The 27,391-nt window shown below is 47.5% G+C and overlaps 1 protein-coding gene across 1 annotated transcript in view; it reads left to right on the plus strand.

Moving 5' to 3' along the window:
* The window catches only part of CD302 (CD302 molecule), a 231,649-nt gene that overhangs the window by 203,604 nt on the left and 654 nt on the right, over positions 1–27,391 (plus strand). Inside the window, exon 5 of the mRNA XM_069616353.1 lies at positions 18,451–18,477. Within this exon, the coding sequence (XP_069472454.1) occupies positions 18,451–18,477 (27 nt within the window). The remainder of the gene's footprint in view (positions 1–18,450; positions 18,478–27,391) is intronic.

Raw genomic sequence — 27,391 nt, forward strand, 5'->3', positions numbered from 1 at the left:
TAGAATTACTCAAAACTTACCGTTCGTGCAGTAAACGACGGACAGCAGTCCTCTGAAGTCAAGAGGCCTGCTACCCTTATCCAGTGAAGAAACTGGTTACAGCACCCTGCCCCCGAGGCAGATGGAGAGCACGGCGTTCACTTACCTAAGGTGAGAGCGTTAACCTTTGGGGTTCTACAGGAGAAGAGAAAGGGAAAGGGAAGAAGAGAGAGACATTCAATAACCCAGTTCATTAATCCCATATTTTCTATCTGCAGACATCTTACCCTTCGAGTCAGACATACAGTGCACAGAGGTCCAGCCCAAAGAGCCAGCCGTGTGTTACACATCACCTTTGAAGATACGGTATACGCCCAGTCAAGACCGGCGCCTCTACGGGAATCAGGTGAGCGTTACAGAACGCAAAGCCTACCGCAAAACTCCCGTCCAGGCGCTATGGAAACCTCGGATACCGACCAGCTAGCCCAGTTACTTGGGGAACTAAGGGCAGAAGTGCATGCAGCCCGTCAGGAAACAAACGCTCTAAGAAGGGAACTGATTATTTCCAAGGAGCGAACAGATGATCTCGCTAGACAATTGCTACAGTCACAAGCCGGACAGACCCCGTTACCCGCATCTGGGGGAAATCTTCCTTGTACATCCTCTATGAATCCAGTACAGATCAACCTACCTGGGAATGTACCTCTGGCTCCGCCCGAACGATTTTCTGGTGACCCAAAGAGGTTTGCAGTATTTATCAATCAGTGCTGGTTGCATTTCTTATGCCGGCCAGCAGCCTTTCCAACTGATCAAGCTAAAGTAGCTTTCGTGCTTTCGTACCTTGGTGGCAATGCGGCAGACTGGTCGATCCCTCTAGTAAATCAAGATGATCCGGTCCTCCATGATTTTCAAGCTTTTCAGCTCAGTATGGAAAAACTGTTCGCAAGACATTCACAGGGGCAGGCCTTGGACAATGAGCTTCTTTCGTTGCGACAAGGTAATCAAGACCTTTTGGCTTATATTGCGTCTTTCAACAGACTGATAGTGGAAACTCAATGGCCTGAGGACAAAAGGATTACGCTGTTTTATAGAGGTCTACGTGGAGAGCTCAAAGATGTGTTAGCCCAAGTAGTGAATCCCCCACAAGATTGTTCGGACTATATAGACTTAGTCGTTCAAATAGATCACAGACTGCAGAACAGGAAGGCCGATCGTTCCAAGTTTGATGCTCGAGTATTTTCCAAACCGCCAACTCCTTCCAAAGGAGTATACTCCGGGGAACCCATGCAAATAGGGGGCCTGAAAGGTCCTCTAACACAAAAGGAGCGGGAAAGGAGAAAACAGTTGCAATTATGCCTCTATTGCGGAAACTCAGGGCACTTTCTTCGAGACTGTCCGGTGAAACCTGCCAAGAAGGCAGTAGGAGCTGCAGTTACCAAAGTTACAAACTCTGAGCAGGGAAACGACCTCGCCCGACAAGAATAGAGGTCCTCTTGCCGAGCGTGAAAACCAGTTCCGTGACCTCGCATTTCGTGATACCTATGGTCCTCATTAGCCCTGATAATCCGGATCGATTACATGCAATTGAAGCTTACGTCGACAGCGGTGCCATCGGCAATTATGTGGATCATGAAATGGTTTTGAGGATGAATCTAACTCTTTGTCCCAAGGCTGTAAAGGACGTCATTACTACGGTGGATGGAACGGAGATAGCCTCCGGACCAGTAACGCATACCACTCAAGAAGTGACGCTAGTAAGTCAAGATGGACACCATGAGAAGATCGTGTTCGATGTGATCAAGGCTCCTCAGTTTCAGATTATTCTAGGAATACCTTGGGTAGAGAAACGCAATCCTCTGATCGATTGGCGAGCAAGAATGGTCCAGTTTCCAGAATGTGTCTCTACTTGTCACCCTCCACCTGGTGCTGCACTGGCAGCAATTTCTTCAGAGACTCCCCAGTTACCTCCCGAATACCTAGAATACCAAGATGTTTTCCGGAAGGACCAGGCTAACTCTCTACCTCCTCATAGGTCTTATGACTGCCAGATAGACCTGATACCTGGATCTACTCCTCCTTGTAGTAGAATTTATGCCCTCAACGAGCCTGAGAACCTTCACCTTCGACAATACCTGGATCAATACCTGGCAAATGGGTTTATTCGTCCTTCCAAGTCCCCTGCTTCTTCAGCTTTGTTCTTCGTTCCAAAAAAGGAAGGAGACCTTAGAACTTGTATAGATTATCGCTCCCTGAACCAGATCACCGTCAAGAATAGATATCCGTTACCTTTGATCCCTGAAATCCTGGACCAAGTCAGAAAAGCATGCATATATACCAAGCTGGATCTTAGAAGAGCCTACCACTTGGTACGAGTAAAAGAGGGCGATGAATGGAAGACGGCCTTCCGCACCAAATATGGGCTATTTGAATATCAGGTCATGCCCTTCGGACTTTGCAATGCCCCGGCCGCCTTTCAATATTTTACGAACGATGTCCTCAGAGAGCTCATAGATGTGTGTGTTGTTGTTTACATTGACGACATCCTCGTTTATTCTTCATCGGAATCTGAACATCGGAAACACGTGAAAATGGTCCTCGAAAGATTGCGTCAACACAAACTTTTCGCTAAGTTGGAAAAATGTGTTTTCAACGTGACTGAAGTTGAATTCTTGGGATTCATATTATCACCTGGCGGAGTGCGTATGGATTCAAAGAAGGTCAACGCAGTTCTCAAATGGCCATCACCATCCTCCGTAAAAGGTGTGCAAAGCATGTTAGGCTTCGCTAACTTTTACCGCAGGTTTATCCCCGAATTTTCTCGAATAGTCCAGCCCATCACTGCCTTGTTAAAGAAAAACAAACGTTTTGAATTGTCTACCGAGGCGGAACAAGCTTTCCAGGATTTGAAGACTAAATTTATCTCTGCACCAATCTTAAAACACCCTCGCCCCGAACTCCCCTACATCGTGGAAACTGATGCTTCAAGCCTTGCCATGGGGGCAGTTCTATCACAAAAGGACCCGGTAACCAATCAGTTGCATCCCGTGGCATTTTGGTCCCGCAAATTCTCGCCTCCTGAAATCAATTACACGATTACTGACAAGGAACTTCTGGCTATCAAGTCTGCCTTTAAGGCTTGGCGGCATTATCTGCTGGAGGCCCGACACACCGTTACTGTGATTACGGATCACCGAAACCTGCAATATTTGAAAACCGCAAAAGCCCAATCCTCTAGACAACTCCGTTGGGCATTATTCTTTGCCGAGTTTGACTTCATAATTACCTATCGACCTGGTACAAAAAACGGTAAAGCTGATGCCCTTTCTCGGATGGGAGTGGAAGAACACTTGATCAACCCTAAACCTGTACCAATCATTCCCGAACAAAGAATTCTGGGTGTAATCGCCACACAATCCATAGAGGAAGTTAAGGATAAAGCCAGGCAACTTGTAACTCCAGCAGACATACAGAATTGGCATCTGCAGGGAAAGGACTTTGCAGTAAAGGACAACTTATTGTATTTCCAAGAACGATTATACCTGCCCAGCACAGATTTACAGAAAAAAGTAATCTCTTGTTATCACGATTCTTTAATGGAAGGACATCCCGGTATGGCCAAGACCTCAGAAAAGATCAAGCGCTACTTCTGGTGGCCGTCTTGGAAAAAATATATCAGAGACTTTATAATGTCCTGTGGAGTATGCGCCCAAAACAAGAGTCAAAAGGAAAGACCAGCAGGCCTCTTACGCCCTATTGACATCCCACCTCGCCCTTGGCATACGCTTTCTATGGACTTCATCACCGATCTACCTCCATGCTCCGGATATAATACGATTCTAGTAATCGTGGACTTATTCTCCAAGATGGCGCATTTCATTCCGCTCAAAGGCTTGCCAACAGCAGCAACTCTGGCCCGAGAATTTCTCGAAAACATCGTCCGACTGCAAGGTTTTCCTTCGGTTCTAATTTCGGATCGAGGTAGTCAATTTATTTCTCATTTTTGGCGAAGTTGCTGTCGGTCGGCTCAAATTGATATGAGACTATCGACCAGTCACCACCCTCAGACCGACGGACAAACCGAGAGGACCAATCAAACTCTGGAACAGTATTTACGCTGCATGCTGTAACAAACTGAAAAAACTTGGAAAGACATCCTTTGGATAGCCGAATATGCCTACAATAACTCTGTCCATTCGGGAACTGGGAAAACCCCGTTTTTTCTTTTATACGGCAGTCACCCTCGAACCTCGGAGTTGGATCCCCTCCAAGATCTTGAAACACCAGCAGTAGACTACCTGCATTCTACAATCACCCAAGCCTTTAAGGAAGCTGTTTCTCACCTTCAAAGGGCTAAAGAACAATACAAGAAAGGAGCAGATCAACATCGGAAGGAAGCCCCTCAATATCAAGTAGGGGATCAAGTCTGGTTATCCACCAAATATCTACCTCTAAAAGGGCCACGCACATTCAACCCAAGATACCTTGGTCCCTATTCCATCACTACCATAGTAAACCCAGTAGCGGTCAAGTTGGACTTGCCCCCGCACATGAAGATACATCCGGTCTTCCACGTCTCTCTATTAAAACCCGTGCAACCTCAAACCCGACTAACTAAATCTCCAAAACCCATCCTAGTTGATGGAGAACTCGAGTTTGAAGTCAAAAGCATTCTGGACTCCAAGATCTCCAAATCTAAACTATTTTACCTAATTGACTGGAAAGGCTACGGCCCCCCAAGAGAGATCCTGGGAACCTGCTGAATATGTCCACGCTCCTCGCCTAATCAAAAGATTTCACCGAACATTTCCTGACAAGCCAAAACCCCCGGAGAAGCCCGGTTTGGGAGGGGCCTTGAGGGGGGGTACTGTCATGATCTCTGCTTCCAAAAGGTCAGGGTTTTCCCAACTCCCTTGGAAGCAGATCCATAACCCAGGTTCCGAGTGCCAACCAGTCCCAATTGGGACCTTTTGGACCCAGTCCTGGCGCCAGTGGCACCAGGCTCATAAATATGCCCAGTCCCAGCGCTGGAAGCGCCGGGCTCATAATGCTTGGGTGGACTTACTTGCAGCAGACCATGCTGCTTACTTGCCTGCCAGTTGAGCCTCTGATCCTCTTCTGTTTGGAACTACTTTTCCTGTTGGGTGGGGCAGGAGCCACTCCCTAGGTTCAGAACACTGGAACTCTTCTGGAAAGCAGGAACTCTTTTCTTACCTAGGCGTGGCTGTGGAAGGAGACACCTAAGCACTACAGGAGGCTATTTAAACCACACCCGATGGATGAATCTTGCTTTGCGTTATTCTGCATCCTCTGCAGCAGAACGCTCATCGTGTCTTCTGCATCTGATGCTGGGCCTAAGGAAAAAGGCTTACCATCCTGAATCCAGTCTTCAGCAACACCTATAAAGACAAGAAAGAACAGGTTAGCATTACGGTCTTCAGTGACAGCGCTTCACTTACCTGGTCCATCGGCTGTCACCAACGCCTTGCGCTGCATTCCGGCATCTGAAAGACAAAGGCTTACCTACTCTTCGTGCGCTCCGGAGGTCTTCGCACTGCATTCCGGCATCTGAAAGACAAAAGCTTACCAGCTCTTCGCACGCTCCGGAGGCCTTCGGCGCTGCATCCCGCATCTGAAAGACAAAACAAAGGTGCGTTTAAAGACATTGGAGAACTTTAATACTCACGTGCCATTACTCCTTTCCACATCTAACCCAGTGGGTATTCCGGCACCCTGCAGCCGCTCCGAACTTGTACCTACAAAATAAAAAGACAGTTAGAGCGCATCGTGAAGCAGGCAACAAGCGCTTACTTACGTGCTTCCAGGCGCTTCCATTCATCACACGGGCTCCATCTTCAACTCACTTCAGCCCGTCATCCGCCATCGCCGGAACCCTGCAAAAACAAGAGACATCATTACTAAAGACTTTTAAAGACATTAGAATTACTCGAAACTTACCGTTCGTGCAGTAAACGACGGACAGCAGTCCTCTGAAGTCAAGAGGCCTGCTACCCTTATCCAGTGAAGAAACTGGTTACAGCACCCTGCCCCCGAGGCAGATGGAGAGCACGGCGTTCACTTACCTAAGGTGAGAGCGTTAACCTTTGGGGTTCTACAGGAGAAGAGAAAGGGAAGAAGAGAGAGACATTCAATAACCCAGTTCATTAATCCCATATTTTCTATCTGCAGACATCTTACCCTTCGAGTCAGACATACAGTGCACAGAGGTCCAGCCCAAAGAGCCAGCCGTGTGTTACACATCACCTTTGAAGATACGGTATACGCCCAGTCAAGACCGGCGCCTCTACGGGAATCAGGTGAGCGTTACACGACCCACTTTACTGTGGTAGATCTTAAAAATGCCTTCTTCTCTGTCCCTCTGCACCCCAAATCACAGTACCTCACTGTGTTTACACATAGGTATGCACTTTAAACACACACGATTGCCCGTTACTGCAAATCCCCCAGTATATTCAACAGAATACTGCACGCTGATTTAGGTAATATTCATGTGCCTAGTACCATCATTCAATATGTTGACGACTTACTAGTGTGTAGTGTCAGCGAACACCAGTTCAGGCAGGACTCCATAACACATCTGCAGCTTTTGGCCCATAAGGGATACAAGGTAGACAAGGCTAAACAACAGTATTGCCTCCAGGATTTGCTTGGGTCAATTAATTTCTGTCAAGGCCTCACTGCAATAAAGGTTGAGGTGCGCGTCATAAGGTTGATAACCCTTCAGAACCGGTATGTGCTCGATCTGCTCACGGCTATGTAAAGAGTTTTCAGAAAAATTGGCGATTGCTGTTGCACATTTGTGCCTCCAAACGACGCAGAGAACAGCTCCCTCATGCAAAGTATAGGAGCACTGCACTCCCTCGGTACACACATGCACACACAAGCCGGCATACAGGAAACTGACTGGTTTGATGGAATTTTCGCCTTGCACCATCCTGGATGGAGCCAATCGTGAAGATGCTGGTGCCTGGGATCTTATTTGTGCTGGTTGTTTTTTTAACCTGCCAATTGGGACTTCGATGTTGTGCCAAAGCAGTACCTAGCAGTGCCATGATGGTGATCTCAATTGGGGTAACAAATGCATCTTGTAATGCAAAGGATAGTGCTGTCCAAACAGATTACTCAAACAAACCATGCATGGTGGTGGTGGTAGAGCAGCGTTTGCACCCTCCCGGTACTATAACTACACCCCCACCTGATCCTGAACATTACACAGAGCATTGGGTAGATTTAGCCGAGTATGGGGGTTGTATATGCATGACTTGTACCTCTGAGGAGTATGTGTTGCGCTGCGTTGTCTTGTTTCCAAGACAGACGCGTTGCCCCTGAGCTATCCTTCCTCCCCAATTATATAGCCCAGAACGAGGGTGGGAGACCTTGGAGAAATTCCGGGCTGTCTGGGAGCGAGTGAATTGTGCGAGTTAGTGTGACCTCGGTTTTCCCTCAGGGCCTGTCTGTTCATACCAGCTGCACTTTTACATAGAAATAAATGTTTTTTCTTAGTAATACAATTGTTATTTTCCGTTGACGTATGGCGACTGCAACATCGCACACGTGGAAGAAGACGGATGTACAGAGCTGGGACCAATGGCCTGGCATCCCCTAGAGAGCAGGTGACTTATGTATAGGGCCTCGCCAACTAGCACCGCAGAGTTACACATTATGTAATTTACATCACCAATGAAGCTGCATGTCTTCATAAAGTAGAGTTCTTTTTTGGCACTTTTTCCTTTTGTATGGAAATAAAAACATGTTATACTTGCAAGAGGGTGGGTTGTATTTTTTTCTGATGTGAGCGCATGGGGTTGCTACAAAATGTACCCAGATTAAAACGTTATTTTGTCAGCCAGGCAGGTACAAGATAACAACAGATGCGTTTCGATTTCCGAGTCGACTTTACAAAATCTACAACAACATTCTTGGTCCAGTTTTTTCTTTTGCCCTGGTCCTCTTTAGTAGGCTGTAAGTTTAGGCACATTCTAAAAATCCAATTCCAATAAGAGCGGTTAGGGAACATTCCCAAGTACCGTAAGGAGGGTACTAAAAGCCTTTGCCTCACTTTTGAAGTTTTCAAACACTTTATATATTCTACATTGGGCCTGCGTCTCACGCCAGTCTTATAGCCAAAGTTTCTTCTTGGCCTTGTCAGGTTTTTCCAAAAGCCTATCCAGGGAGATGTCAGCCAGAGACATTAGCTTCAGACACTCTCCCTTCCAACGAGACAACATACCCTAAAAGAGCAGCAGTATAGAGTTAGGTTGAGCCAGTATGCACTTCTTCTGAAAAGCCAAGGATTTCCATATTACCATAATGGAAAGAGAAAGTAATCCCAGCACATAACGTATCACCTGGATGGGAATGCCTCGAGGTAGAGAGAGAACTCTGATTGTCTTCTATACTTATTGTGAAAATGTGTTTAGAAGTAAATAAAATAATGTTATATTCTGTACTCTTTATGAAGAGTTATTTTGTGAATTAAATACTGTTACATTGATTTTTAGTAAATTGTAACTCTTCATGGGTAGGTGATTAGCCTGGGAGAGAGCAACACTGGCCCTTACAAATTATGGTTTGGGTTATTTTTATTGTCTATATAGAGTATTACATGGTTAACCCTTTAGTACGAGCAACCAAACATTTCAGAAAATAACAAATATATAAATGATTTAAATTTAAACAGTGCCCAGCTGCCTCCCGGTTTGTCTGTTTGACACTATATAAATAGTAATAGAATAGAATAATAGTATAAAAATGTTTTTCGATCCAGTCTCAATTAATTTGATGATTAATGAAGGAATGCGTCAGTTGGTATTCACTCATAGGCTCACTGGCGATGGTTCATAGCATGAGCCCATTGCTTTACCTTTCTACTGTTTGTAGTATTCACCATGAAAATATTGTCCAAATCGAACCTTAGCAACTCCTTAGTCATCTCGTAATGCAATAAATATGAGATGAAAATCTGACAATATGAGATGAAAACTCACAGGTGAATATAGCTGATGCGCTCTCTGTTGTAACAGGTTTTCCATTGATCATCACCTACACTGTCTGTGTCCTGTTCTATAGATGCAAATAGTTGTGCAGATCGTTACTGCACACTTTCATGAATGTATGTCAAATTGACTTGGGATGCTTTTTATTCAAAATATTAATAAGCTGATTGTGAATAAAGAGCACCAGCAATAGTTTGAACTGTACACAAAGCTGTATTAACTGTCTCAATTAATGCCAAACCAGAAACAACAAAAAAGAAAATATGGCGATTGACCATAGGGCGAGTGTGGGTGTGAAGGGGGAACAGCCTATTTCTTGCATCAAGAAAAGGTCAATGGCCCTCATTACGACCCTTGCGGAAAGCGACTGACCGGAGCGCCACAGCGTAAATAGCGTTTCCGCCATTGCACGAAGGAGCAAAGTGCGGCCCATTCCGACCCATCGGGCACGAGCACCACGCCACGGCGGAAGTGCAAAGTCCGCGATGGCGGAAATGACCCCAAAACGGCCCACACCGCCGCCGTACGGCGCCCTAGGTGCAATACCGCCACCCCTCTTAGCGGTCACCGCAGTGTGCGCCTACCGGAAAGTACGGTGACCGGAAATATACGGAAACGGAAGTAAAAACATGGGCCCGGAACGGGAAACATCCCGGCGTACACCTATAAAACCACTAAAACCACACAACCACTAAAATCACTACCCTGAAACACACCCCAACCCTTCACCCACCCTAGCGAAACCAAGACAAATGGGAAAAGTAGCGAAGAAAGCGTGCGACCGCAAGCGGCAGGTCCACTTCTCCCGCGAGGAACTCACCGTGCTAACAGAGACCCTCCAGGAGAATGCTGCCGTCGTCTTCTCCACGCAAATGACCAGAACGGCACTTGCAAACAAGAAGACCATATGGGCTCTGGTGGCACAGCGGGTAAGTGCGGTGGGGACCGCACCCCGCACCCCACAGCAATGCCGCAAGCGATGGGACGACCTGCGGATACGCGTCCGCAGCATACTCTCTGCCAACCGCAACATTGCCACAGCCACCGGGGGAGGTCCTGAATCACCCATCAAGTTGACCCCCTGGGAAGAAATCTGTGCCTCCACCATCGGAATGGAGAGCATAGAGGGAGTCGGAGGGATGGAGAAAGGAGTGCAGACATCCGAAGATTCAGGTAGGTGTACCAGATAAAACAATGCCAAATCCACACAGTCCATCCATGTGAAGTACCATGCGTCCACATAGTGCAACAGAAACACATGTCCAGGAGAACGGCCACACACATCGGCCTGATAGCGCACGTTAAAACCCACAATAAATACATAAATAATTAAAAACCCCTAATACACGCACTACACGTGCAGCAGGCACACCCTAACTGCAGGCTGCCAAACAACTGCACCCTCACTTCACACACAAATCAAAGCACCTCCAAGGACCCGACCCAAATCACCCTCAGGTACCACCCCAGAGCATGTGATACAATGCCATTCCAATTCCCACAGACCCATCATTAACCCTCGCCCTCCTTTACTCCACCACAGGGTCCGATCCAAACGACGAGCTACAGGACACCCCTACCAGCACACCTGCAAAGAGGGCCAAGACCAACGGCCAGAGACCCTCCACCTCAGCTGCACGCATCAAGACACGGCAGCAGCACAAATCAGGTGGCAGCACAGAGGAGGGAACATCAACAGGCACCCCAGCAGCCAGCATGCCCACAACACCACCACCACAGGTCCCCCCAATGGATGCCACAGAAGGCACTGCCTCTGGTGGCAGCAGCACCATAGGTGACACCCCATTGATGGCAGCATGCTCCGACACAGAAAACGGGGATGTCGAAGTCAGATCCATCCATGACCTGTCCCAATCCCCCTGTCTGTCCCATCCCGTACAACATGAGGATACCACGCAGGGGCACCCACAAGACAACGACTGGCCATCCCCCACAAGCCCTGTGGCAAGGCAACATGAGGACAACATCCCCTCTGTGACACCCCCGCAAATGGGCATGGCCCAGCAGAGGCAACAGTCCCTCGACCAGTTAATCGTGCAACAGCAGCAAATGGCCACGCTCCTCAAGGACCATGCCGATGAATGTGGGGGCACTAAGGCAGACATAGAAACATCAACTGAGACACTTAGGGCAGAAATGGAGAGAGGCACAGAGACGCTGAGGGCACAAATGGAGAGTAGCACCGAGAGCCTGAGAGTCCAAATGGAGAGAAGCACCGAGAGCCTGAGGGGGGAACTGCATGCGACGTCCAAAGACGTATGTGCCGAACTTGCCGCAGTGCGCCGTGTGCTCACTGAGCTCTCGCAAACCCTTAGGGACATGCATGGACGTGAGCAGGCAGACACATCATCCGTTGCAAGTTCCGTCCAGGGCAGCCCCCAACGTAGATCTGGAAGGAACCTGCGCTCCACAGGCAGGGGTGCCCCTGATACCTGCAGAGGGGGCTTGCAATAGCGACAGCCCACTGACAATGAGCATCTTTGGACACTGGGGTTCGTGGGGGAGGTAGGAGGGTGGAGGGGGTGTGTTGGGCTCACTTGGGTGGCGGGTCGATAGGGTGTTCAACATGACATCACATATGCCATAAAAAGTGCACGATCAACCAATGAGATGTGTGGACATTGATTTCTGTGTACTAGGCCATCATAGGCGTACAGTCCATATTGTGCATGTCCCAGACACGCACAGTTCCACGAGTCCCGTGTCCATGTATCAGCCACCAGGCGTGAGTGCTAGAAGCATACATCAATGAGATGCTGACGAATGTCACGGGCCTCCGGTGCCTCGCAGACTCCATGAGGTGCTGCCACATCCCCACCCTCATCATGACCATCATCATGTGCTTGCAGTTCTGCGTCAGGGGGCATGGGCACATTTCTACGTACGCACATGTTGTGGAGCATGACACATGCCATGACCATCTTTGCAACCTTCTCATGGCGGTACAGGAGTGCCCCGCCAGACCTGCTGAGGCAGCGGAAACGAGTCTTCAGTAGGCCGAATGCCTGTTCAATGACTACACGGGTACGTGAGTGGGCATGGTTGTAGTCCTCCTCATGCTGGTCCCGTGGGTTCCGGACTGGTGTGAGGAGCCATCTCTTCAGTGGATATCCAGCATCACCTGTATGTGGACGAGAAACGTATGATGTGGAATGCCATTGCTACGTACGCACACCCCCCCCCTTCCTGCCAGGTCATTGCCAAATCACATTCCCCACATAATCATGCATGTAATGAGACTCACCGAGTAGCCAGGATCTGTTCCCTGCGTGTCGCTCCATGTAGCGTGGTATTGTAGAGTTCCTCAAGACCATAGAATCATGGGTTGATCCAGGGAATCGGGCACAACAATGTGTAATGATCCTGTTGGAGTCACACACCATTTGTACATTCAGGGAATGAAATTGTTTTCTGTTGCGGTACTGGGCCTCCATGGCATGTGGGACGACCAATTCCACATGGGTGCAGTCGATGGCACCAATGCAACCCGGTATGCCGGCAAGTGCATGGAATCCCACTTTTGTGTTGGTAATTTCCTGCTCCGAGCGTGGTAGAGAGATGTAGTCGTCTGCGTGCTGCAGGAGGGCATCGAGCACTTGCAATAGTGTCCGTGAGAACAGTGGCTGAGAAATGCCATGCAACTGTCCGACTGTGTGCTGGTAGGTGCCTGTGGCCAGGAAGTGGAGTACAGACACCACCTTCAGTAGGGGTGGGATGGCGGTTGGGCTATCTATCATGCTGACAAGGTCAGCCTGTGTCATGTCCACAATGGCGGCTATGGTGTCCCGGTCCAGACGGTAGAGGGTGTGGATCTGCTCATCAGTGAGGTTGAACGGATGTGCTCGGAGGCGTGGGATTGCGGGCTGCCTGCGTGGTGGTAGTGGCTGTGCTGGCGGCCCTTGCTGGCCCTGCCTTGGCCTCCTCCTCCTCCTGCGTCTCCTTCGTGCGGCCGGTAGCAGTTGGTGTTCGTCTTCTTCTTGGAGTTGGAGTAGTTGCAGTGCTATCAGGTCCCCCAGGGCCAACATCGCGAGTCCTGCCGGTAGCATTTCGGTGTGGTTGTGGGAGGAGACTGGCTGTGCAATTTATGTGTTTTCAGGCTGTATGGCCTCCACCTGTGGTGATTAATTCCACCTGTGCAAGCTGCTCTCCCCTTTGGCCGAGCACGTCCCGCGCACAACGCTCTGCAAATCTGGGAATGGCATCTTGCTATTGCAATCATGTATTTGTACCCGATGGCCGTGTAACATTGGTTGACATGTTCATTCTGCTGTGGTCCCATTGTTGCACATACTATCTGTGCAGTCGCGAACAGACTTGTGAAGGGTCAGTGGAACGTAGTACTCGAGTAACGGTGGGCCCTCATGCATCACTGTACCGAGTTGCAATGACGGGCGGGGCGTCCCATTTGTGGGTGAAGGCAGTTGCCATTTTCACACACAGCCGCACTCGATGGAATAATTAGTGATTTCAAACGGCCACAGATGCCTTTTCGGCGTGATGTTGCAAATGTGGAATTCCAAGGGCGGCGCTTTCGGTTTCCAGCTAGCGGCGAGGAGATGCCCACAGGTCTGACTGCAAATATAACGTTCTGTTGTTCAATGTCCTTGAGACAGGGCCCATGGCGAGGAAGCAATGATTGATATGAATAGTTTGGGATGCGCAATTGCTACGTGGGCGATGAGGCCGGCCGTTCCCACATACATGTTACTTCACAACACTGGAATTACGGGCTGGGGCACTGTGGATTTTGCAGGCTGCATAACGCACAGACTCAATGGATGTTTCTAATGTTATGTGAGTAATTATTCAGGCGTTTTGATTCCGGGATGAGGGAATGATGAATGGATGCATGGGCAGGTGATTTGATACAGAGTTTGCCATGTACAGGGCTTCTTGGGATCTATCCGCCTCCCCTACGCTATGTGATGCAGGGCTGCCATGGTGGGACCATCGTCTATCTGGCCTTGTTGAGCCCTCCCTGTCTCGACACGCCCTCAGACACTTGTGTCCATGCACATTAACATTCCCATCTGATGGATTCTGTTTTGACAGACGCATGCACAGGTACACTCGTTTGTGATGGTGTTTGCACCTCGATATAGATGGTTAGGAGTCGCAAGTGGTTTTGGGGTGGTGATGATCCTTTGGAGTGGGCTAGCATGCATATGGCTGTGGATTTCGTGTGATCATTGAAGTGAGTTGTTGGAATGTAGTTCTGATGGCCATTCTGTTCTTTTTCTTTTCTTTTGGTTGACAGGTATCTCCTCCCCTTTTGCCACTGCCATCTGTATGCCACTCCTGCAGATGGGTTTTACTCCCGACACCTGCTGCTTCGTGTTAATCAGTGGAGCAGCATTACGATCTTATGGGACGATCGCCAATGGCCCACATGCCCTTACGCAGTACTGGTGGCTCGGAGCAACATTTCGGCCTTTCAGCTGGACTAGTGCCTCCCCATTGGGACGGCCCTGCGGTTCTGTGCGCTTCCATGTTGCCTTTTTGTACGTGAATGTGGCTCTGTGTACCATGAGGGAACAGGACGACACACAAGTAGTGGCTGGTCATTTCTTGCGGATGCAGCCCACAATGGTGATTGGTGTTTAGGAGTTCATGGCCTGATGGCTGTATGGGCTTGGTGACTTTGATGTGCATTAAATTTCTATTCTGATTTGGCCTGTGTAGCGTTTTTCTTTGCAAGTGATGTGGCATATGCCTATTTGGGGGGCGATGTATTGTGAGGAGTTCTGCATTGGGTTCCAGCTTCGGAGTTTAGTTGCGTGGTACTGTACTGGGCGCGTTTGCCTACTAAGCCCGTGAGGTCAGGGATGGGGGCTGCCAATATGACAGTTTGAATGTTGTCATGCTCAGGGGCGGGGGATTGGGTTTTGTGTAACAGATGCCGGTCAGCCAGGTGGACTGGTGGAATGATGTGATTCTCGGAATATGGCTGGTCACAGGTGCCTGTGTTTGCGTGCGTTTCTTGGTGGGGGACTGTGGTCATGTCCATTGGGATGGCTTCTGTATTCGTGCCATCTGTGCCCTGCAGCTCCCATTGGCCCCTCTTGTGTTTCTTTTGTTCGCTGCCATGCATGGGTGACTTGTACATTTCAATGGTTGCATTGTGGCTTCATTGCACCTACGGGGAGTTGTACTTTGTGGGCAGGGAGCGGTGTACAGGCACTCAGTGGGGCCGTTTACGGTTGATTCGCGATGCCGTACTTCTCACCATGGCGGAATGGTACATTACGCCATGCCTGATGGCGTTAGGTACATGTCCGCTAGGGTCGGAATTGGCGTACCGTTGCGCCATGGTGGTGTTTGCGGTTTCGCATGGCGCGCGCGCGCGTGCTTGGTGCAGTTAGCGTTGGCGTTCACTACGGTGTCGCTAATGGCTTCGTACTTTGCGGTGACGGGTCATAGTCGCACCGAGCGCTATTCGATGGCGGTATTGCATTTCCGCCATCGTTTTCCGATTTCCGCAAGGGTCGTAATGAGGGCCAATGTGTTGAATCAGTAGGCCACAAAGCAGGGGGAACTCCTCGACACGTGAATGACTGGCAACCTCCTTTATATGCCAAAGAGGTACATTAGGTTAAGTTAGGCACCATCTGCACTAATTATAGGATGAGGATTCAGGGTCCATGCAGGGGTAACCCCACTCTTTGGGCTGCTGCTGATCTAGATCATAACAACATGTATTGATCCCTAGACTACCAAGAACCACAGGTTGCCAACTCAGCAAATGCATTTCCAACAGGCCAGTAGTGCCACACACATCGCGCCTATGTGTTTTTAAGCCCGCAAAGAAATGTAGCACAGAGTGGGGGAAATCCTGTTAGCATTTGTGGCATCAGATCTCTCACAACAGACGAGTTTAAACATTGAAATATAACAAAATAAGATGAAGCACAATGTGCGTATCCACAGTTACCTACAGAGGGTCACGACAGTGGGGGTAGAAAAGAATCTACTGACGACTATAAGGCAATGTACGTGAGAAATAAATAGCAGATGAGGCATAAAACACCCCTTAAGTCAACCCATTTAGCCGATAGGAAATAAGTATCAAGGTGAATCATAACGCGGAATGAAAAAAAAAAAACATTCCTATAGTTATGAAAGGGACAGCCCATTCACCATTCATTTGAGATTTGCTGGGTATACCATAAAGTAAGGTTACTTTTTAAGTGTGCCTTTCCATTTAGTTCCATGAAAGAGTTTCTGTGATCCACAATCTGTTTGCTTGGGTCATTAAAGAACATTCTTCTGATGTTGTCCTCACCCAGACTTACATTTAAGCACTCCCCTGACCTTGCAATGATGATCTCCTTGATGGAAAAGTGCAGAAATATTACAATAAACAATGTAGGAGCATGACTGGGTTCTGATTTAGGGGCTGGTTAACGATGAGGCCTCTAAATTGCTATGGATTTTCCTGGTGGAAAATCCAGATGTTTGGGATTCACCTAGTTTCATTCTCTCCACATCCTCAGTTGACTATATTTAACCTTCTTGAGTAACCCTTTGGGTCAGCAATTGTCTCACTGCCCCATCTTGCTGGATTGATGGGTCTATTTTTATCTCTGCATTAAGCCAAGCCTCATCACCATAACTGTTTTTCTATGTGCAAAGAGAGCAGGTCCATAATCTCGATTAGAATGTTCTCCTTAGTAGTGTTGTCACCATCCCCAATAGGTTTACCTTTCAATATTGTAGATTACTGCTCAGCTCCCTGTAGTGTGCCCCAAATCTTCTGTACATCATCTCCACGCCCGTCTCGTGACTACCTAACTGGCATAAGAGAATCTTCAATTTCCCCAGATTGTCATAATTAACCATCTAATTACAGTCTGAAAAGGTTTTCATGTGGAGAAGCAGGAGCTGTGTGCCTAAGCTGGAGTCATCTTTGTGCACTGCTGTAGAGTCTCCACTCAGATGTTCCACTTGACCACATTATGTAACAAATTACTTTGGTTCTCTGTGCTCCAGTTCCTTCATCTGCCAACGTTTGTAATAGTTACATACGGCTTATGTCAAGTCATTGTGATGGTATGTCTTGGTAGAGTGGGAATATTTTATAGATATGTATCCAAAGACATTGGGAAATACAATTGTTTGCACTGGAGTGTCTCCAGTGTCTTTAGGATGCAGAGGACTCGAAGGAAGGACCAGGTCTCTTGTCATTTCCTTCCAGTTTTGTAAGGACCTCAGAGGATTAGATATTTCCAAGGCAGTGAAGGTCAAGATCAATGATGTATCCTTTGATTGCCCACCTGTTTCCGAGCGGCAGAGACCTTGACATGCAGAAGCGCAATAGTAGATTTTAAATTGCTCAAGTATCAGTTGCTATATTTGCTCCTGGGCTTAGACCATTGTGGCGACCTGGACAGTTTGGTTGTTACTATTGCTACACCTGGGTGTCAATCAGTTACACTTTTCAATGCTATTTTTCATGGGTGCATTCACATTTTGACAGAAATAGAGGTGGCTTATGTTTTTGGATCCATTAGTGCAAGATTGTTCAGGCCAACTTTTTTTGGTTTTGCTAGATAGTTTGCTGATGTTTGAAATTATCAACCATGGGGTTCTCATAATCTTTTAGCAGCGTTCGGGCATGCAAGGATGTGTCCATGACTGGTTCCCCTTCTTTCTGTCAAACCGTGTGTAATATTCTGGTTGACTGATCGAACCCAAGGTTTTTTGCTTTTGTTTTTTGAAAGATAAATTCCCCTACAATGGTCAGCAGAGTTACCATGGTTAGGTGATGAGAGGACTACTGTAGCATTTGTACGAGAAACAGTTATTGCTTGGGGCCATTGGGTATTAGTAAACTCTTCCTAACTGTGAATGCTTTCATTTAAGACAGGCTTTATTCTGGACACATGTCTTTTTTGATTGTCATTGGAGTGGTAGCAGATTGTGATTCCTCATGTGTTTGCCTGGGTGGCAATAGAAGTTGATTATTGTACATTACATAGTTGATCATTGAGCAACACCACGTTTAACAAGTTAAAGCACCCCAATTCTAGTTCTAGAGAGGTTTTTATTTATATCCGCTTTTTGGTATATTTCTTGGATATTCCTGACCAGAAAGTCTAAGGCTCTCTAATTACTGGCTGTGTGTGTAATTTTTTTCTCAGCCAACTCCTTGGACTTAAGGACCAGCTACCAACCACGGGTACTGCACTGCATGTCACCTGTTGTCAACTGTTAGCTAGAATTGTATGAAGTTAGTTTGATTTACAGAGATAACAGAGGTATTTTATGATCATTGCATGAACATATATACTGTATATTGAATAGTATTCTTCCCGTAGTATTGGATTCCTCTGTAAAATGTCTACTAATTTTCCTTGCTGCTATTGAATACGCTTATGTTCGTCACATTCAAAACTACATCACAAACCATTTGTGTATTCTGTTTGTTTTTTCTTAGATTCGCAAGAAAAGAAGACGGCAGTAGGTGAGTTTTTATCTTCTGTTTGCTCTCTCCTAAGTGAGTCCTCTCCCTTGATAAGTACCACAAAGACATCTTCATACTGAAAACCTTGTGAAGGTTTACCATGTGTGACCAAACCGCACAGCATAGATGTTTTATTACCAAGGCAACTGTGCCTATTGTTTCTGTTCTTGTTTCCGTAACAGAGCAATCCATTGATTCAACCCCAGAGGCAAAGTCGCTGGTGGGTAGTTGGGACTCCAGATACGAAGCATACATACGCAATGAATTACATAAAGTTCATGAGGTATTTACCTCTGAAAAGGGTGTCTCAATTGTGTTGGTAATGTCAGGTGGCATCAATAGGACACACAAACCAAACAGAAGCATAAACCTAAAACAGATGTAAATATTAGCTTTTAGATTTAAGCCTAGGGAGATCTTTGGAATTATTTGTTCGTAATGTGATCACTACTTTGACGTTTTTTAGAGTAGTGCTTTCAAGATGATGAAAAGCCAGTCAGGATTAATAAGCCTTCAAGCATCTCAAGTCTTTACACTTTCTCGTTCCTAGATTTAGGTATACATCAAGTCTTTGACCCTTCGACCTTGTGAAAGACAAATATGGAGGCTTACAGGATAGAGCCTGGATTTCTCCAATGTGCCTAGCCGAGGTGATCGACACTAGGAAGACGGTCTTCCACAAGGGGAACTCCAATGATGTCCAATGCATAGGCGCAAACAGAGCACCCATCAGTTTGGACAGGACCACATTCAACTCCCATGCCAGTGCAGGAGCCTTCACCGAAGGGAATGTTCTGAAGAGGTCCTTGAGGAACTCCTTTGCATGCCTCTGGGACAACAGGGAGAGCTTGCCAGGAGCCTGGATATACTGGAATATCGCGGCTAAGTGCACTCTGGACACATGGGCAAGGCCAGCCTTAGCCAGCGAGAGCAGGTAAGGCAAGGCAGAAGTTGCGACGCTGCAATGTGCTGTGGAGAGGTCTTCTGTGACTGGCACCAAACTGTAAAGCGCTTCCGCTTGTGTTTATAGCATGCAAGTGTAGACAGAGCCCTGACCTTGGCTAGAATCTTCTGTCATTCCAACGGCAGTGAGAAATGCCAAAACTCTAAGCCTGCAGTAACCAGGCCGACGGGTTCAGGGACGCTGGGTCGTGGTGCATGATTGCCCCTCCTTCTCTGCATTGCAGTTCCGGAAGAAGAGGCAGCTTGATGGCTGGAACCACTGACGGGTGAAGGCGGTCCGGGTACCAGATCTGTCTGGGCGACTACTGTGCAATGAGGATCATCTTGCAGTGGGATAGTTTGAGTGTGTTGATCACGCATAGGAGCAACGGAATCGGAGGGAATGCGCAAAGGAACAGGCCTTCCCACAGGAACGAGAAGGCATCCCCAGACTCCTTGCCTGAGAATACCTGTTGGTAAACCGCTGGCACTTAGTGTTGGCTGCATGTTGCAAATAGGTCGATCCGAGGCTGGCCACACTCGTAGAAGATCCGAGAGGCTTGAGCTTGCTGGAGCTCCCACTCATGGCAGGACCGCAGCTCCCTACTGAGAGTGTCAGCGATGGCGTTTCGAACGCCTTCCAGGTGGAATGGGAACAGAGACATCCGTTGAGAAAATGGCCCAGCGTCGCAGGTTCTGTGCCTCCAGAGAGATGCAATACATGGTGATTGTGTTGTCAGTGAAGACCCTGACCACCTTTCCCAAGAGCTGAACCTTGAAAGATTTGAGAGCCCAGAAAACTGCCCATAGTTACAGGACGTTGATATGCAACACCTTCTCCTTCAGGACCCATAGGCCTCTGGCATATAGTTGGCCTGTGTGGGAGCCCGAAACTTACAGTGAAGCGTCAGTTGTGAATGCAGAGGGGTCTTGAAGGGAGCTCCCTGTGAGATGTGAGGGCGAATGGACCACTAGTACATGGGCTTGGCGGAAAGCTTGATTGAGTGCTATCCTATCGTTCCATGAGCCGGAGATCTGCTTCCACCTGGCGTCCAGGAACTCATGAGGCGTTCTCATTTGCAGTCTGAAATGAAGGACCAAATGGATGCACAAGGACATCCTCCCAAACAGGCATTTGATGGAACGGACATATACCACTTCGATGGAGAATAGCTTTGGACCTTTCCTAGGATGGCACATATCCTTTCCTCCTATGGGGCAATCAGGTACTAGACTGTTTTGAGTCAGACCCCCAGGTACATAGCATTTTCAGACAGCACCATGCAGGATTTGGAATAGTTTATGGAGAATCCCAGACAGGTTAGAATCTGGACGTCTCTGCTGTATGTGGTGCCGCCTAGGTGTGAGAACTAGACCGGACCAGCCAATCATCCAAGTAGGGGTAGACATGCACTCCCTTCCACCGAAGGAACACCGCCATTGGGGCTAGGCATTTGGTAAATACCCTTGGGCCGATTTGAGGCTGAAGGCTATCGCCTTGAATTGGTAATGTCTTGCTTGGATGACAAACCTTAGGAACTTGCAATGGTTTGTGTGAATGGGGATGTGAAATATGCATCCTCCAGATCTAGCATCACCAGGAAATCTCTCTCTTCCAGCTGGCTGAGCATGTGCTATCTCTCTCTTCCAGCTGGCTGAGCATGTGCTGTAACGTGACCATCCTGAATTTCTGGGAATTTTTTGAGGCGACGCAAGTCCAGGATGGGCCTACACCCCTGCCTGACTTGTGAACCAGGAAATATCTGGAGTTTACTCCAGAGCCCTGGAGGCGCAGTTGGACCAGTTCTATTGCCCCTTTCAGCAGCATGGACTGAACTTCCTTGATAAATTAGGCTCTGCGCTGTTCTTGTCTTATCATGGGAGGAATGTTGGGGCACTTGTCTTGGAACTCCAGAGCACTCATTTGTCCATGCAGATGTTGTGCCACATGTCGACAAAGTGAGATAGCCAGCTTGCCACTGGGGTGCTGAAGTGGCGGTTCGGGGCTGGGTCTAGTCAGGCTTCCATCTGCGTCCTGGTGGCTTGTGGATGACTATGCTGCGTACCTGCCCTATAGGCCTGGGAACGGCCTTTATATGCTTCCTGAGCAGTGGAGCGGGAAGGCTGACGTCAGGGCTGAGCACTTTGGAAGTTCAGGAGACCTTCCCGTTCTGGGAGCGAAAGGCCTGCCTCCACTGTTGCAGCATGCCAAGATAGTGTGCTTTCTCCATGTTTGTCTTGATGATAAGAAGAGACTCGTCTACTGCCTTGCTGAAAAGGTTATCCCTGTCAGAAGACATGTCGACCACCTTTGCTTGGACGTTCTGCCTGAAATGTGTGGCCCCCGGACAACCTTGATGGCGTAGGGGGACCCCGTTGCCCATCGGCCGAAAACCAGACTCAGCAATATCAAGGTCGACTGTGCTTGCATGGTCAGATGCCACTTCACCTTCCTGAAAGTTGGCCATGGCCTCTGCTTTCTTGTTCTCTGGCAGGAAAATGAGGATGGGTCCCAACTTGTACCAGAGTTCTCTGTCGTAGCGTGCAAGGATGGCTGGGGCTTTGCTGGCCTTGGCTGTAGCGGGTGCAGTTTTTTATGCGCTTTCCAGCTGCAGCCAGCTGCCTTCTCTCCGGGTCAGGCGGGACTGAGTAAGAGGATAAAGGATAGGACAACCTCTTTCTTGCAGCAGCCGAGACTACCGAGTACAGTATTGGATGTCCTCTGAGGCATTTAGGAGCTGTATGAGGGATTCTATATTTCTTCCCCAGCCTCTCCTTTTTAGTAGGCACAGAAAAGGGCTTTTGCATCACCAGCAGCCAGTCCTCCCAGACGTCAATCAGAAGCGGGACTCTGACCAGTTTTTCTGGAGGATTCACAGCACTGGAAAGGGAATCCCTCCTTCTTTTCCTCTGGAACCACGTTAAAAAGCTTGGCCGCACAGAAAATCATCACCTGGAAAGATCCCACTTCATCTGGGGGAGAATCCCTAGATGGTAGGTCTACATCTGGTGGCTTAACGCCTGCAGGGACGTACTGCTCAAACTCATCCATACACTGGGTATCATCTGTAGCCGGGATGGTGTTTATATTAATGTCTGTTCCTGTTAGGGCCATCTCCTCCACAATAGAGGGCCGTGGAACAGGAGGTGGTGGCGTGATCGCAGGCACTGGACAAGGTGGCACCAGGTGGGGTTGAGACGGTATTGGTGGGCTGGCTACATGAGCTGGGGCCGGAACCACAGGAGGACTAGGAGCCACAGGCGATAGTTGCTGCTGAATCTCTTGAGACCAGAGTGTGGAGAGTTGACAAAATGTCCAAAGACACATCTCTTGGCAGTGGATCCCGCAAAGCCTTAGGCATCAAGATTGGTGCATGAAGCCAGGGGCTCTTAAGGCGAGCAGGATGAAGTGGCAGAGCAGGCCACGAGTCGGCTGTGGAAGCAGACCAACAACATCCTCCATAGGGTGTGAGCCGACATCTTCAAATACTTCTTCACCCTCTTCCTCCTCTGACAGGATGGCAGGAGCAGAGACAGCGGCTGGAGACACAACCCTGGGAGGCTTCTCGGGGATGTGGCAGGCAGAGGAGGCGCCCTTATGCACTTTGGTAGAAAAGAGAGATCTGGAGGTGCCTTGCTTTCTGTGCTCAAACTTCTCAGGAAGGTGTCTAGCACAGGGGCACCTGGACAAGGTAGTGCAGATGGAACAGACCCAGCCCAGACTGACGGAGGTCTTGGACGCAAAGCTACCCGTTGTGACTGTTGAAAAGATGCCTGCAGTCATCGACAAGCCTGTTGATGTGACAAAAACTGGTACCGCCGGCCTGGCGGACAATGTCAACAATGTTGTGGATGGAGTCTTCGTCGACAATGGCGTATTCGACAACAATCATGTTGTCTACGACGAGGAAGTCTTTGTGCTCATTGACAATGGCGCGGCCAACAACAATGAATGATTGACTGGGTTGACTGTGACGGAGTAGACGAACTCCAGCCCTCCGAAATGGGGTTCCCTTTGTGCTCGTCACTGATCCAGATGACTAAGAAGCTATGGCCGTGGTGCACGTCGATGAGGAAGTCGGAGCGTCCAGTGACTTTGCGGTTTTAGGTACCTTCCCCTTGGAAGCGTCCTTAAAGGATCTCAACCTCTTGCGAGAGTGAGTATGATCTTTGGGCTTGTTGGCCTCAGCAGAGGCCTGACTGCACACAGATGCCAAGTTGGAGGGCTTACTTTCGTCCAGCCGTGAGAGCAGTCTCTGATGGCTATGCTTCCTCGTCTTGGTGGGCAAAGGCTGGCAAATGGGACATCCCTCCACACCATGGTCCGGGTGCAGGCAGTAAATGCACTTTTGGTGACGGTCCTTGATGAAGACATTCTTCTGACCACATCTGGAACAGGCCTTGAAGAGCCTCTTCTTCTCGGTCTCCGACATGATGTGTGTACTAGGCACGAAACTCAGTTTGTGGCCTCAACAGGACTTATCGATCCAACGCACAGTGAGATCGAGACCAGCAACGAACCCTGCTGCCGACAAGTCACAACAATGACGGATTGAAGAAAATTGGAAGAAAAATCTATCAAAAATAGGCAAAATACTCAAGAAATACAAGGGAGCGAAACTCAAGGAGTCCAACACGAAAACGTGTGGTAAAAATCTGAAGATCGCCTCCAGGGGTGGAGCTAATGCGTACCAATATCATTTGATGGGGCAGTATGACCCAAAGTGACAGCAATAGGCTATACAAGTGACTGTAGTTTTGAGCTAAAAGCTAAACTGCTTTATTTTACTGAGGATTCCCAGCCTGACAACAGGGAATATTCAATGTATGCAAACCCATTTAAGGCCCCATGCTGGGGAATTAATATTTTAAACGATTGTTATATTCTCAGGACTTACTGTCAACATTGCTGAGAATTTTTTATACTCACTAAATGCACAAGTCCCACCCCCTCATATGTATGTGGTTTTCAATGGTCGCTGGATCAATCTGGCAACAAGGATTTCTCATTCACATGACCTTTACTCCCATAATTTATGCATTTGTATTGCTGTGTTATTATCTAAATTACATGGTCTAGACTTCAAATGTCTACATGTCTGTGTATTTCATTACTGAAAATGTTCTTGCCTAAACTATTATATCGCTTTATGAATATTTCAATATGGTATATCTTTTTTTGACTCCTTACAAAGGGACCTGCCAGACTGAATTGGATAAACCCTATAATTTAGAGCGATAATATATGCCCCTGGATTTGAGCTGTACCTTTGTTTGCTCAAGCCCAGTTTGTCTCACTTTGATATTCGCATGACCCACATGTCCATATCGAGAGAAGTGGTGCTCTTTCAGCTGATCTTAGATCGGCTGTCCTAAATGCTAAATATGATAAGCTACTTCGATCCTGTCCACACTACTGTCAACACCTGTCTAGGATTATTTGGCACTTGGGAGTAGTAACTCTTATGTTAGAAGTGTGTGCCTATGGATATTCTCAGATATTGCTTCCCCTATACATAGAGCTATTTGTTGCAGATGAGACCACAATGGGGCATTAAAGGTGGTTTATAGATGGAAACCTATCCCATATTGATACTACAATACCATTGGTTGCTTGCAGGGTCAAAGCTAAGAGACCCACTTGAGCCTTGCACTCACCATTCCCGAAAGTTCATAGTTCACGCTCAGAGTAGATTAGTGACAGCTCTTTATATGATATGATAGGTTATTTATAGCGCGCTTAATACCCAGAGGTTTCTAAGTGCGGACCCAGGGATCGAACCTGTGGTGCTCTGTGTCGTCCTTGCTTCCAAGGCAAACACGTTGCCCCTGAGCTATCCTCCTGAGACAAACGGCTCCAGTCAAAGCATAAATGGAAAGAAGACTTGAGTGATGTAATTTGAGTTATGGGTGCGTTGTTCATTGAGCAAGCAGAAATGCTCTTTATTTTGGGATAGACTGGAAGACCCTGTTTACAAGATCACAGATATCCCCCCTACTCTAGCTCAGTAGAAATATCCCCTTGGTTATATTGGAAAGATCCCAGTTGTTGCTCTCAGGCATTTCAATCTTGCTTGCTTAATAGCTAAATGGTGCATCCTCAGGCACTGCTTCACACACAATTAAGATATTACATGATAATAGATATCTCTAGCTTTTATACAGTACAAATTCAAGCAAACTCAATTCCGTTTTGATACGAGCATCAAACATACAGTAGAGCAGATGGATGCATTTCTTAGGTGGCCATTTGAAAGAAAATGTCCACCATTACTGCCTGGGGTAACATGTAATGGCCCTATAGCCTAAAATGATCCCTAGAATATGTACTAGTTATGCCCCAGGTTTCATGCTTCTATTACCAAAAGCTAAATTCTACCAAACACTTTATCTTTCTGCCTTACTAAATGTATTTGTGAGTCAGCGTGGAGGATCCCAACACAAGACACAAATCCATTTGGTGTATACTCCCACCAGATGTTTTTCATGTATCGAGGTCCTTGGTGTGCATGTAAAAAAAATATTAACCAGAGAGACAAATTCCTTCCTCCACTGCAGACCCAGTACCTATAACATGTGGGTGTACCACAGGGCACCTGCGTCTTCCCAACCCTATACAATATATTTACAAAACCCCTTTTCGACATACTCAACAATCTGGGTGTATCATACACCAAATATGCTGACGACACCCAGATTCTCATCCCCATTCTAGGAGACTACGACAAAGACGTAACCATGATCAACAAAATGTATCTAATCATTCAAACATGGATGGCTACCCGTGGCTTATGTTCAACAACGAAGAAACTGAACTACTAATCGTTGGGTCCACTAAAAGAATGGCCAAACTCTCTACACAATACAACTCCGTCCTCATTGACGGTATTAAGATTAAAGTCTCGAAGGAGGTCAAGACCTTAGGTTTTTACCTGGACTCGGCTCTTAACCTAAACAAACAAATCAACGCCAAAGCCTCTGCCACCAACTATACGTGTACATTAATTTACGCATGCAAAGCATTCCTGTCAACAGTAAGCTGTATCACAATTGCAAGAACCTTAATCCTCTCCAAAGTGGACTATTCCAATGCCTTATATCTAGGCATCTGCAAACGCAACACCACCAAATTACAGACCATCCAAAACAATGCCCTAAGAGCAGCTCTCGGCATTGCCAAAACTCAGCACATCTCCCACGTGAGACGTGACACCAATTGGCTCTCCATAAACTATAGAATCAAGCTCAAATCTCTCAACCTCACTCATAAATGTCTGTCCAATAAGGCTCCTGTATACCTCACTGACAGATTCACCAAACACACCTCAACACAACCCATCAGGGCAGCACAATCCAACAGCCTCAGAATACCCAAATTCAAACTTCTAAAAACAGTGGGTGCTAGCTTCCCAGTCCTGGCTGCGCAACTTTCGAATTCCATCCCTGACTCACTAAGAGCCATATCCCCCTTCCACTGCTTTAAGACTAACGTCAAAAGTGTCTGCACTCCCTAGACCGATGACCACCTGGTCTATCTCCTGGCACTTCTCCATGAGGACTACATCTTTACCAAGTTTTCTATCTACTGTATATATGTTAATTGATGCCTCATTCACCTGTATATTTCTGTATTTTGTATATATCTGTAACTTTGATGTCCTGTCTTATTTAACCTTGTAACCTGATCTGCACCCAGATGCCTAAGGGCCCGGTGCGCACTACAAATGAATAAACAATACAATACAAATGAATGAACACCCGTCTCATTAAGGCACGCGGGCAGCGCACCTCCCTGTCATGTCTCTTTTTTTATGATATTGAAAAGATTTAAATTGTCTCAACCAGATTAAACAGTCGAAATATGTCATTGTTGCACTAAAACCATCGACAATTGCAATGCTTTGCAAACTGATGCCTTGACATCTAGTTTAGTTGGTAACTGTTCAAAATATGATTTTTAAACTGGTTCAGG

The sequence above is a fragment of the Ambystoma mexicanum genome, chromosome 9, assembly GCF_040938575.1.
Source record: "Ambystoma mexicanum isolate Mex_15411 chromosome 9, UKY_AmexF1_1, whole genome shotgun sequence".
Classification (NCBI taxonomy): Eukaryota; Metazoa; Chordata; class Amphibia; order Caudata; family Ambystomatidae; genus Ambystoma; species Ambystoma mexicanum.